The sequence below is a fragment of the Electrophorus electricus genome, chromosome 1 (assembly GCF_041902795.1).
Source record: "Electrophorus electricus isolate QZ-2024a chromosome 1, ASM4190279v1, whole genome shotgun sequence".
Lineage (NCBI taxonomy): Eukaryota > Metazoa > Chordata > Actinopteri > Gymnotiformes > Gymnotidae > Electrophorus > Electrophorus electricus.
Window position 1 is genome coordinate 34,735,016 of NC_137497.1, and position 12,652 is coordinate 34,747,667.

The 12,652-nt window shown below is 48.6% G+C and overlaps 1 protein-coding gene across 6 annotated transcripts in view; it reads right to left on the reverse strand.

The window, feature by feature from the left end:
- The window catches only part of ctnnd2a (catenin (cadherin-associated protein), delta 2a), a 186,434-nt gene that overhangs the window by 23,918 nt on the left and 149,864 nt on the right, over positions 1–12,652 (reverse strand). For all 6 annotated transcript variants that reach the window (XM_081717028.1, XM_081717046.1, XM_027004434.3 and 3 more), the window contains 3 exons: positions 7,304–7,421; positions 4,973–5,158; positions 397–570 (listed from right to left, as the gene is read on the reverse strand). In XM_081717028.1, coding sequence (XP_081573154.1) covers positions 397–570; positions 4,973–5,158; positions 7,304–7,421 — 478 coding nt within the window. The remainder of the gene's footprint in view (positions 1–396; positions 571–4,972; positions 5,159–7,303; positions 7,422–12,652) is intronic.

A 12,652-nucleotide genomic window follows, 5' to 3' on the forward strand; every position in this document is an offset into this window, starting at 1 on the left:
GAGAGTTATTTCAGGACCTGCTACCTGCCTGTGGTCATCTTATTGAAATCTGGAGACACGTATGGAGGATTACTGTGGATTTGGGGATATAGATAAGGCTCAAAGATGGATGGGTGACAATAGAATTTGGGTACACACGCAGCCCCTACCAGTGAAGATGTCGCAGATATCAGCAAGCTGGCTGCCACATGCCCACTGGATGAACGTACTTTTACTGCATGCTTTTTAAATCACACATGCCTGCGCTTATACAAAGCTGCCAGCTAAGATATACTCTGTAATATACATAAACCTTCATGCAGTGTAGTATATAGTTTCTCTTAAAATATGCATACACATACTTAGATGCACTCACACACAAACGCGCACACACACACACACACACGCTTCACCGACCTTCCAGCTCCCTGCAGCTAGGTTCTGCAGGGCCCCTGCCGCACCCTCCAGCGTGTCTGGGTTGGAGCACTCGGACAGCAGCGTGAGGTAAGGCTTGACTATGGATGGGTGCCACAACATCTGGATCCCCTTGGGAGGCTCTGCTGCGTCAGGGAGAGGCCCAGCACCATCCCACTGCCAGGGGAGAAAAGGGGATGAAATGAGCTGAAGTAAAAAACGCTGCCACGCCAGACCCAGCAGAACTGGAACCGGGGCACGGCTCTTTTAACGGTCGCCTGACACTCGGAAAGTGCGAGCCCACAGTCGATGAGGAGCGGGAGGGGAAGAGTCCCCCTCTGACAGGAAGCACAAGCTCAGGAGCGCTTCCTGCAGCTGGCTTCACCGCCGCGCCGCCCCTAACCCCAGCGAGGGCCGGCCCAACAAACCCTGATCAGGAAGAAACCAGATGCAGTAGCCGTCAGCCCCGGCTGCCCGTGTGACAGTGGAAGGAGACCGTGCAGACTGACCTACTTTTTGCCAGTGCAGCTCGAGAAACTCTCCCTGCATTATTAATGAGTGTGTGTTCACTTCAACCCATGCCCTCTCTCCACACACACACACACATACACACACACACACACACACACACCCACCCATTCACTACGTCTCTGCTCCGAGGAGCAGCTCGGTCATTTGGTTGCTGGAAGGAGTAGGAACGCCTAAGAGGGTGAGCTTTCTCTCTACAGCAGGGTGGTGTGGCGGATGGGGGAGAGAGAAGAGAAGTAGAAGGTGACTATGGGAAAAAGGAGGAAGAGAGACACAAGTAGGTAGAGATGACTTTCTCTTAAATGTCTAAGAAGCGTGAGCGTGAGAGAGGGTGAGCGAGAAGGAGGAAAGGAGGGGCTTGCAGTCCCATAAATACAAGCTGAGCAGCTGTACACCAGCACATTGACAACAGTGCAAACGTGCGCATTAAGCATTCTTTCAGCTGTTGGAGGTAGTCAATCAATCAATCATACACTTGGACTCAAATACCTCTTCTTGCCACAGCAGGAAATCAATTTTTCATTCATGGAAAACGCAAGGCTTCGCATAAAAAGACTAATTTTCTCAAAGTGTGTCCCTTGCAGCGAAGAACTGTTGACCCCAAATTTCCCAGTATATTCACTGGCATTTTGCTAGGGACCTTTACATGTTGCAGCCTGAAAAAAAGCGACTGACATCACATTCATTTCTCATTATGGAATAGGACGTCATTCTCTCTATTCCGTTGCAGTCGTGTTTATTTCTCGGTGAGAAATGCAAAGCCAGTGAACCTGCAGCCTCTCTGAACGTCTGAACACGGTGCGGGGAGTGTGTGCGGGTCGCGCCTGTCTTGTGCACGAAACTATTTAAGTATTTAAAACGTGCTGGGGCCTGGAAAATGACTCCTGTGGGGGCGGGACTGTTGCCGCAGGTCCGTTATCTGTTTAACTATGCCAATTATACAACTGTGTAATTTACATTTACAGCATTTGGCAGATGCTTTTATACACAGTAGCTTTTACAGTATTGGGAAGGCAACTGCCTTTTTTTTCATTGTATGTCAGCATTTCATACACCCTGGGAAGGAAGCCCGCAACCTTGGTGTTGTTAACACCTTAATGGCCTTTACACACCGAACGCGACTTCATTCGGATGATAAATTAATCTGAGCGTGTGTACGATGGCGGCTAAAACGCGACATGATTTTTTTTTATTCTCCCTCTGCTCGATTTTTGCGAACTTTCGCCGGCAACAAAAACTCACTGACCAATCACCATCGCTTCTGGTGTTAGTATAGCACAGAGAATGTAACTGGGCTTGACGACGTCTGCTGTCAAACAGTCCTAATCGGTGCTCTGGGTCTTCGGGCTTCCTGTGGTTTGTTCTCCGGTCCAAACCGGGTTACCGACTTTCGAAGGTCTCTGCATCAGCGCTCAGCATAAAGTTTCGCCTCTTGTAGGAGACTGAGAAACTCTCCGTGCTGCTTTCCCTTTTCCAAAATCGGATGTTCCAAAATCGTTTGCATTGTTCTGTGAGCAGCAAAAAGATGTCTTCATCTCCTTGAAGAAGACATTTTGTTCGTCTTGTCCGCTTTATCACTGTTCGGGAACCAGGCTGCGAAGTTCCAAAAGATAAATTCTCGTCGCGTCCGGTGTGTGTAGTTTTTAGTCAAAAGAAAAAAACCCGCGTCCGAATATTTCGCGTAATCGCATCGTTTTAATTCGGTTCGGTATGTAATGACCCTTGCACTCCTGGTCAAAGACAGGAACATTATACTTTATAACATTATACCTATGCATGCGGAATTTCCTTGTTTTAAGTGCGTCAGTAAAGCAAGTGACCCTAATGCACGCCAGCGCGAGGAGGACACGAGCGGACCCGGTGTGGACGTGAGAAAGGTGCTCGTTTAGAGCTGAGATATAGCAATAATGACACGGCTGCTGAGTGACATCTGCTGTCACGCTGCTATAATTATAGCACCACTGAGTAACCAGTGTCTGGCGCCATGCACGAGGGATGGAGCGTGTCGGAGAGCACGCGGGAGAGGTGGGGACGGGCCTGCTCGGGCTCCTCCTCTTTGAAGCCGTGGGCGATACTAATGGTCTCATTAACTTAAGGGGAATGGATTTAAAAAATATTTTTTGGGGGTTGTTGGTCGGCATTGGATTCGTAACTCGGGAGAGAAATTGGAAAGAACTCAGAGCCTTATTTGAGCCAAGATGAGGTGCTGACCGGCAAGGGGAGCCACTCCGTTTAGCTCCTCTGCCGTGGAATTTTGTTTTAGTCGTTCAAAAACTGTTCATATTTGACAAATCAGGCATTAAAAAAAAAAAAAGCCTCCCGTGAGCAGAAAACAAAGGTTATGGCAGCGGCAGGAGTGCAATTTTCAGAGACAATGAGACGGCGGTTCTAATCCGGAGCGCGCTAGCCACACGTTCTGCAGGTAAAGCGACCCGGAGCAGCCGTGCAGTGTTGCGCGCTTAAAACATCAAAACAACATGTGACGTGTGCACGCGCGCGTTCTTATCGTAACTGCATGTGCGGGCGGGCATGCGTGAGTGTGTTCGTTCCCCAGTGTTGGCTCGAGAGGTTGGGAGGCTGCTGGTTGAACACTCCCTACATAGCACATAGCGCTGACCCGCCTCCCGAAGCGATTTAGCTGAGCGAGTTGATCTTGCCCTGGTGTCCTTTTTCAAAGTGTCCAGGGTATTCAGTCTGAGGACGATGTCCAGCCACATAGAGTGAAGAGTGTGTCTGCCGATGTGTAGCAGTAGGCGTTGCCTACTTGTCTTAGAGGAGCAGTTTTTTGACTTTTTGTTAACTTCAGCTGATTATAAAAGAAATGGATGGGGGTCATTGCACTAGGAAAAGGGGAAGAGCATAGATCTCAGTGCATAGCAAAGTGTGGGACGCTAACTTATGCATAGACCCGAAAGCGGCGGAATGTTCTGGGTGTCTTGCTGTGCGCAGTAGGAAGACACAGTGTTTAATAAAGGAATATTATCTCTGGAACCTTGGCAGAGCAATCACTCTGATGTATTATTTGAATCAGACGGGTTTATGGTCGTACCGGCATGTCCTCCATAGACACCACAATCTTAACTACAGGGGGGCCCTGTGTGATGGATGGGCATGTGCCTTTCAATGGGGTTTTAATTTAATTTACCTTCGTTGAGTTAGAATTAGGGTGAGACAAGCACTCACATCTATCACCTTTCATCACACGTGCATCGCATGTGCATTACGTGGGTGGTGCAGAGCGGCTCCTGTGAGAACGTACACCATTTGCCGTGCATGGGAAGCCTGTAAACACAGCTGGGAGTTTCAACCTCAGCTGAACCCGCTCGGAAACAGGATGATTTATCCGGAGTTTGGCTGGAATTTGACGGGAGAAGAATGGAAGCATCTGTTATCTCGCCACTCATATCTCGCCGCTCTTAAATCCAACCACCAGGCTGCAGATTTGGGATTACAGATTTAATTTGTTGCAAAGTGCATCAAATAAATAAGATGGACTGCAGGAAACCAGCGGTTGCAGATATTCCTGACATTCCATTTCACTTTACTGTTGTGCTGTTAAATAGGACGTTTACATTCTGACAAAAGAAGCTTTGTGCCAGATAGAACTATTTGTTGACAATTATAGACAGTCTGTTCATGGATTATTTCTTTTACTGAAAAGGCAGAATAACAAAATCCAGAAAGGCCATCAAAAATTCTTCTGTGTGTATCATAAAACCAAACAGAATTAGCCAACTGAGTTGGAAATGACATCATTGCTAAATGTATCTGCATATTAGGAGACCCCTCAACACAGGAACAAAAGCCCCTCGCCAAGTGGTGTATGCAAATTGAATAAATCCAAGCACGCAAAACGGGGACATAAATGGTCAGAGTTCAGCTTCGCTCATAACCCGATGCTCCCGCCTTTTCCTCAGTCACGCGGGCCAGCTTGGAGTGCTCTCCTCGTTACTGCAGGGTCCGCGGCGGTGACTTTAACCAGGAGCGCGCGCGGGGCCTCTGAAGTGCTGCTAACAGCTAGCGAGCAGGTGTGTGTGGGGAGCCGGCCCACCTGATCCTGTGCTTTCTTCTTCTTCTTCCTCTTGCCCCAGCAGCCTGAGCTCTCTCCTTCCTTGCCGTTGGCGTCGCTGCCCAGCAGGCCGTCCAGCTCCTCCGTCCCCATCTGCTGTCCCTGAGACGTCTCTGCCGCCAGCCGGTAGGAGAGGTTCCGCAAGATACACACACAGTTTTCTATGGTCTGGGGGACCATAGGGAGGAAGGGAGAAGGGGGGGGGGCAGATAAACAAAAACAGCAATGGAGGGGGGGATAGAGAGATGGAGAGAGAGTACGTTTGAGACATACGGTGCTGAGACATTTAGTAAGAGACAGAGGCAGGTAATGGCCAGATGTGGGCACCGCTGAACTCCCGATAAAGTCCAGCTGGCCAGAGACAGATCCCCCCTGTCTAGCATATGCTGAACCTAAACAGACTGGAGATCCATCAGCTTGCACGTACACACACACACATACACACACACACACACACACACACACACATATATTGAGCCAAATAATGATCAAAGGCAATAAGGTCTATAGGTAGCCCTTACAGAACCAAGAACTCTGACCTGTCCATTGGCTAAACAGGACAGGGTTACGCCCTGAATAACTCAGTCAACCTCTCAGTCTCTCTGACTCTCTACTGCTGTTTCCCTCTCCCTCTGTGTCCTGTAAGAGTGGCAGAGGGGGCCAGTTGGGTGCTACTGCGCATCGGAAATCTGCTGTGGTCTTCCATGTGTACAAAAATGAAATGAAATGAAAAAAGCTGTCCAGTGAAGGGGAAAAATGGCACGTCAGATCCAACGCCTCACACTCCATTTAACAAGGTATTAGAGGGAAGAGATGGCAGGAGCAGTGGAACGGGTGGTGGGGCCTGCCACCGGAGACGGGAGAATGCACGGGGAGGAATCCGAACGAAAAATGGGCCGTTCGCTGGCAGGCGCTTGTTTTTTTTTCCGTGACACGGACCATCGTCCGCGCAAACTAAACTAATGAGTGCAGTCAAAGAAACGCTCTTGAAATTACACACCGGCATTTCAAGCATAATGAGAGCCGCTGACCTGCGACACCCGCTTCTGTGGCGCACCTGGCGGTCAAAGTTCTGGGCTGACCGTCCCAGGACGAGATCAGAGGCCTGGGAGCGCTCGCGGCAGCTAATGCCAGACCCACCCAGGACTGCATGCGGAGGCCAGTACCCGTGTTCCCGTGATGTGATCTGTGTGTTGCCCCAGCTGCTGGATTGTGCTTGCCACTTCTTTTGCCTGGTCGCTCCCTGATCCAGGGCAGCGTCTTGCATCAGTCACTGGGCAGGCTGTCGGGGAGCTCCAGAGCTGAGCGCAAGAGCACTGAGGCACGCGGAGGCCCACAGCAGTGGTCCCAACCCCGGCGTCTGCCACTGGGATCCACACTGTCGTCATTCCTCACTGTTTTAACTTTGTACTTTTCATATTAGTATAAATGTAGCCATGAACCATTCATGGTAGATACCACACAATAAGCATCAGGTTAAAAAAAACTAAATAATAAGCCCTTATTGAGCAACAAAGAGCTATAATCTTTGTGTGACCCGGTACAGGTTATTTATGAGTGGAGAATGCTGCATGAATGTTGGATCAGTGGTCTCAAGAGCGCCCTCTCGTTGGAAGGACGGCATCTGCATATCTTATTCCTCAAACAATGCCCCTGTGAAAAGCCATCATTTTTCTGGGCTCTGTGTGAACAGACAGTGGTTCTCTGCAGGCCCCTGGACCTTCTCATTAATGTTACATCGGGGAAAAAAATGAGCCCCTCCTCTGAACCGTAGCGCCTCCATCTTTCTTGCGAAAGATCATCCCGAAGGCTATGCCGGTAAACGGGGCGCAGAATCCGGCCGTGGTAAAGCTGAGATAGCATGGCCAGTATAATGAGCCGGAGTCGGAAAATGACCAGAGGCGGAGCGCCTGGGGCCAGGTGTCCCGTGCGTGGCATCACCGCGGCCCACCGCTCAGTTCTCATTACCGTGGACGCAGCCCAGCCATGCCGTTACCGCGCTGAGCCGCGCGAGGAGGATGGCTGCTAAATCATGATTAAAGAATGCCATTTAGGAGATAGGCTCCTAGCAACCTTGAGAGGGCAGCCAACCACAGAACTGTTTATTTGTTATGGCACACAGCGAAGGTGCACTCGCATGCAAGCACGCGCACACACACGCACACACACCAGCTCACAAATGCAGTCCTCTTAGTATTTCAGATATTGAATGGAGCTTGGATTGTGTGCACACTTGCGAGCTATTTTTTTTTTTTACAGCTTGGTGAGAAGGGAGGATGAGGAAGGGAGATGGAGGAAGAAGCAAAGCCAAACCTTGCTATCAATCTCAGTGCTCCCCAGTGCAGTCTGAATGACGAAGAGCAGCGCGTCAGTCAGACCCTCACACTCTCTCATCCGCCGGCGCGCCTCCTCTCCAGCCGAGCTCACGTTCCTGAGATACAGACAGACAGAGAGAGAGAGAGAGAGAGAGAGAGAGAGAGAGAGAGAGCAGGAGAAGAGAGCAGAGAGGAAGAGAGAATGCAAGAGGAATGGAGAGAGGGGGGGGATACAGAAATGGAATGAGAGAGAGAGAGAGAGAGCGCGAGAGAGGGAGCGAGAACACAGGTCAGTAATCAGTGAGGTAATGTAAGAGCCGTTCATTCCTCTGCTGGTCCTGACCACACTGGGGTGTGCCTTCTCCCTCCCATCCAGCAGTGACAAACACCAATCTACATATCATATGCTCTGCTGTCATTCAAATGACTCGAATCTGCCTCTGACATGTATAAATATTTGAATGCTCAAATCCTGAGAGAGAGGGAACAGTCGCACCAGGAACTGTCTGGAGCAGAATTATGCATATACAGTGAAAAGGAAGTAGCCAATCAAGACCATTTGCATAATTTATAGACGTGCAGTGGATGGCTGTTATACTGATCAACGCATTAGATACTCGAGACAACAGTGTCTGCTGTTGTGCTGTAAATGTGCTGTAAATGTTAATGTGACTGTAATTGTCATCGTCAAAAGATGTCAGCGGACAAACAGCGATCTGACAAATTCCCATTTGTTTTGTACAAATGAAACGGCAATGTGGGACACCCTGCAGTGACCTTGCAAGGACCGAGTAACGAGACATGACGACGGTGGTCGCGGTGGCGTGACCGAGCCCCCGCGTGTTTCTGGCCCCGCCTCTTCCCCTGTTCGCTAGACATAACAGCCAATCGAATTCGTGCCTGAGACTCGATTACGTTTTCGCCATTCCGCTGTGCCACGGAGAGCCCCATCTTCGCTTAAGCCCCCGCAGGAGTGCACATATATGTCTGTGCCATGATGCAGTGGATTACCCAAGGGGTCTATTGAAGTTCTTCACGGCGAAATGCAATTTCACACGCACGGCTTGGAATGGGAGATGCAACAAGAGATTGTTCCCTAATTCCTACTCACTTTGTTCGGCCCTGAATTGATCGCTGCATTTCATTTGGTGCAATTGGTAGACGACCAGGAAACAAAATGATGACATGTGCAGCCCAGAAGTGCCTCTCTTTCAAACACCCTGACTTGGCATAGGCATTAGAAATGTATCATTTGGCCCGTACTGACAATATGGCACATTATCAGTACAAACTGAGCTATTTATTTCTGTTACAGCTATGCTATATGGAGTTATTATAAAATATTAATATTCAGTACGGCCATCAGCTCTGTCCTTTGTCACAAGCATGCTTTAAATATATTTGAATGTCTATTTTGGTGTATGGAAATTCTACAGAGGCCCTTTTCGATTGGCAGACTCACAAGGTCAGTGGTGGCAATTAATTTTAGCCAACAGGTAATTTTAGCCCGAACATGTTATGGTTTCCTCTAAGGAAAGCCCTCCCCAGATCAGGAGGAGCTCACTAGATGTTTCTGCATGTGTCCAGGTTTGGTCGCTGACTTCTACTGCACGGAGGGTTCAGTAGTTAGCAGTGCTTGTGACGTTGCGTGGTTCATATCCGCGCAGAGGCTACCTGTGCCCTGACCCCCAGCTGTCTGTCTTCCCTTGGTGGTCTTCCTCTGGGTTTCGGAGGGTGGGGCAGGGCAATACCGATATCAGCCTGGACTTTGGTGCAAGTGTACTGCACCCTGAGCGTTTTGTAACGAGGCCCTAATAAAGGTGTAGATCTAACCATGTCCTGCCAGGAAGTTTGGTGTGTGTGTGTGTGTGTGTGTGTGTGTGTGTGTGTGTGTGTGTGTGAGCATGGGGAACAATAAGGGTATGATCTCAAGCAAGTGTGTGATAGAGACATGTTTAGAAATAGTGACAAATCATTCGTATGGCCAGTGTAGGTTGGTCCCCCATGTAGACCTTCCATGGACAGACCTTCCCTGAGCTCACAGACCACCTAGCTCACTGACATTCACCCAGCTCACAGACCTTCAACTACCTGACAGACCTTCCCCCAGCTGACAAACCTTCTACCAGCTCACAGACCTGGTTGACCTGTCTCACTGTCATTTGTGTTCATTTGCTCATTTTCAGCATTTAGCAAAAGCTCTTTTAAACAGCCACTTCCTTTGAGCAACTTGTCAACAGCAACCATGGGGATACTGTCTCCATGGAAATTATCCCTAAGCCAGTACAACTAGGCCAGAGTCTATGTTTAACAGCAAGTTTTACTAAAATGACACAGCTGCCATAAAATGACATTAATAAAGTTCCTAAGTGTACATATTCATTCTACGACTATCATATACATTACCTATAAGACTGAGTGTGAATATACTTCTAAAATAATACACACTGCTCATATAAAGTAACCAGCAGTTTATTTTGGTAAATGTGGTGATTGGACAGGGTGGACAACTTCAATGAGTCATCAAATTAAATTACAGTAAGACTTTTGGAATCCCCTCACATGCAACTCTCTATAAGATTGGAGGATTCAGAAAGATTTGCTTGCTTTTGAGCTGTGATTTCATTTGTCAGTGATTTCCTTTGAGCTGTGATTTCATTTGACAGTGATTTCTTTCGAGCAGTCCTTACCATTATCATATTAAAACAGGAAATGTTGAGCCCCGCAGTGGGTTGGATTATGAATTCACACCTATTATAATACTGCTCCTCCAAGCCAGCAATACACTGGTGAGTAGAAACACACTTGGTCCTACATAACACATTCTTAGGCTGTTTTGTGTTAACTTGACCTCTGAATATGGATGTGAAGGTCCTTTTGTATTCCAGGACACTTACGGTTTATCTGCCCAATATATGAATTGTGAAGAACTGCAGCTCTTTGGTCTGTATCTTAATCTGAAGGAAAATGAACAGTCTGTTCCAGTGTTGAGTCATGCACCTGGCAGCTGGCTGAACTGAAATTGAAAGGGGCGGGGCCACGGGCTAGACGCCAGGGTGAAGCTGACACAAAGTGACTTCTGGCGAAGCCAAAGGACAACACTCAGTGTGTGAGAACACACTCACAGTGACTTCACTGAACCCACCTGTACACTAGATTATTCAAAGTTGTGGAAGAAAGAAAGAGAAAGAGAGAGAGAGCGAGAGAGAGAGAGAGAGAGTGAGAGAGAGAAAGAGGGAGAGCGAGAGAGAGAAAGAGAGAGAGAGAGAGACAGAGAGAAAGAGAGAGAGAGCGAGAGAGAGAAAGAGAGAGAGAGAGAGAGTGAGAGAGAGAAAGAGAGAGAGAGAGAGAGAGAGAGATAGGGGCTATGAAGGGAGAGAGAGGGATTGTGAACAGCCTGGTGAAGTGTGTGATAATAGGAAGTGATGAGAATAGGAGAATGGAGGTGTAAACAGAGAGAATGAGATAGCTGCCAACTATTCACAACAGATTAGACTTCATTCAGCACAACATCTCACCTCAGCAACCCATGCATTTCAATTAAGCACAGCCACTTCCTACACAGTCCTGAGATTTACAAGGAGCTTAACACATTTCTACATAATATTTAACGGCTTGCTTTCCTGTATTCAGCTTGGACAGAAGGACGCCAGAATATTTAACAAACCTCCCGTGGCTAGATATTGTGAACAGTAACTCACATGTTCACCAGAAAGTGAATCTGTGTCCTGGGCTTTGTTCATGACAGGAGCATTGCTTTATGCAGTCATATCCAGCCTGGTACTAAACCACTCGATGTAAACTACACCTATGCTAAGCCTGAACTAACATGTAGTCCTTTGCCCCGAGCTCACGCGGATTGTTCTGTGGGAGCTGGTGGAAGGAGAACATGGGCCCCTGGCTGTCCAATCAGAGTCCTCATCCAAGCCTTCAGTATTAGATATTAAACACCGAGCTCTGGAGCTGCCATATGGGACAATATTTAATCTGAGGTTATGCTAATGAACGGGTGCGTCGCAGAGCTCCAGGCACATAATGAAGCGAAGGGCCTTATGAGAGATGCCAAGTGTTTACCATGCATAAACCAAGAGAGCAGAGCGAGTCTGAGGCAGTTAAACAATGTTCTTGTCCTGCTGACGTGCACTGTAGCCTGCTGGGTGTTTCCTCCAAGTGATCCGTGCACTCGGGTTTATCGCCCCGACTCTGGAAGGGTTTGCTTGTGAGCAGGTGAGCAACACAGCACATGCCAGCCCACTTTCAACAAAGACCTGGGCCTGCCAGTCAGTAGCGCCGGGTCAGCCTTGAGCGGGCGAGCCCAGACGGGGACGCCGGAACCACAGGCAAATGGAGCTTTTGTGCTCGTTAGACAGCCAAGCAAGCACCCCCCACTCCCCCGGCCAGTCACACGTGGGACGTTAACAGTGGCGAGAGCAGAGAGACCCCAGGGTTCACTTGGAGCCATAAAAAAGCCCACACATCTCTATCTGCTGGCTTACCGCGCAGGAGCTGGACAAGCGCCGATTAAACCTTCCTTTTCCCATAAGTCCTGGCAGCAAAGGGATAAGCCCGATGCGCATTATCAAGCAGGAAGCAAAAAAAAAAAAGCAAAAAGAAAAAAGGGTGTCCTTAAGAAAAGGGGACGGCTCATGTGTGAGCAGGTGCGGAGAGGTTATGCTCTTATCTTATCTCATTCCCTGCTGGTTTTGCAGCAGCAGTCTGACAGGGCAGTGCTCCACACCCTTAGCTTGGCAGTGAAGGAGAGCCATGCATTACTGGGAGGTTTCATGAGATATATATATATATATATATATATAATTTTTTTTTTTTTTTTTGCAGAGTTCGCATTTCCTGGAGAACACCATGCCAGGTCCGGATCAGAGGCAGGAGGAGACGGCGCTTGAGTTATCAGGCCATCACGGTGATGAAGTGGCAGTCCTTTAACGGGGCCTACCCAATAGGCCCAGGTCCTGTCAATATTCCAAAATGATAAAAATATGAAATAAAACCATCGGGGGGGCAGGGAAGACCTGTAATGACACAAGCACAAGGTCGAGCCAGCCGCCCGGGACCCTGCGGGAAAGCGCTTAGGCGCGTGGGCGTAGCTTTGCTTTGAAAAGTGCTGAGGATAAGAATGTGGGCCGGGCGTTGCGGTCAAATTCGCTTTCCCCTCATATTCACCTTCCCTTTCAGAAATCGAGTCCTCGGGCACGTACGTTCACTGAAAGGAGAGCGGTAGGACTGACAGGGAGGGGTTCAGAAAAGGTTTTACAGCCGCGCTTGTCAAGCCTTTCCGTGTTGAGCAAGCATTAATTTCCTGATTTCTTTTAAATAAATGAAGCAAAGACGG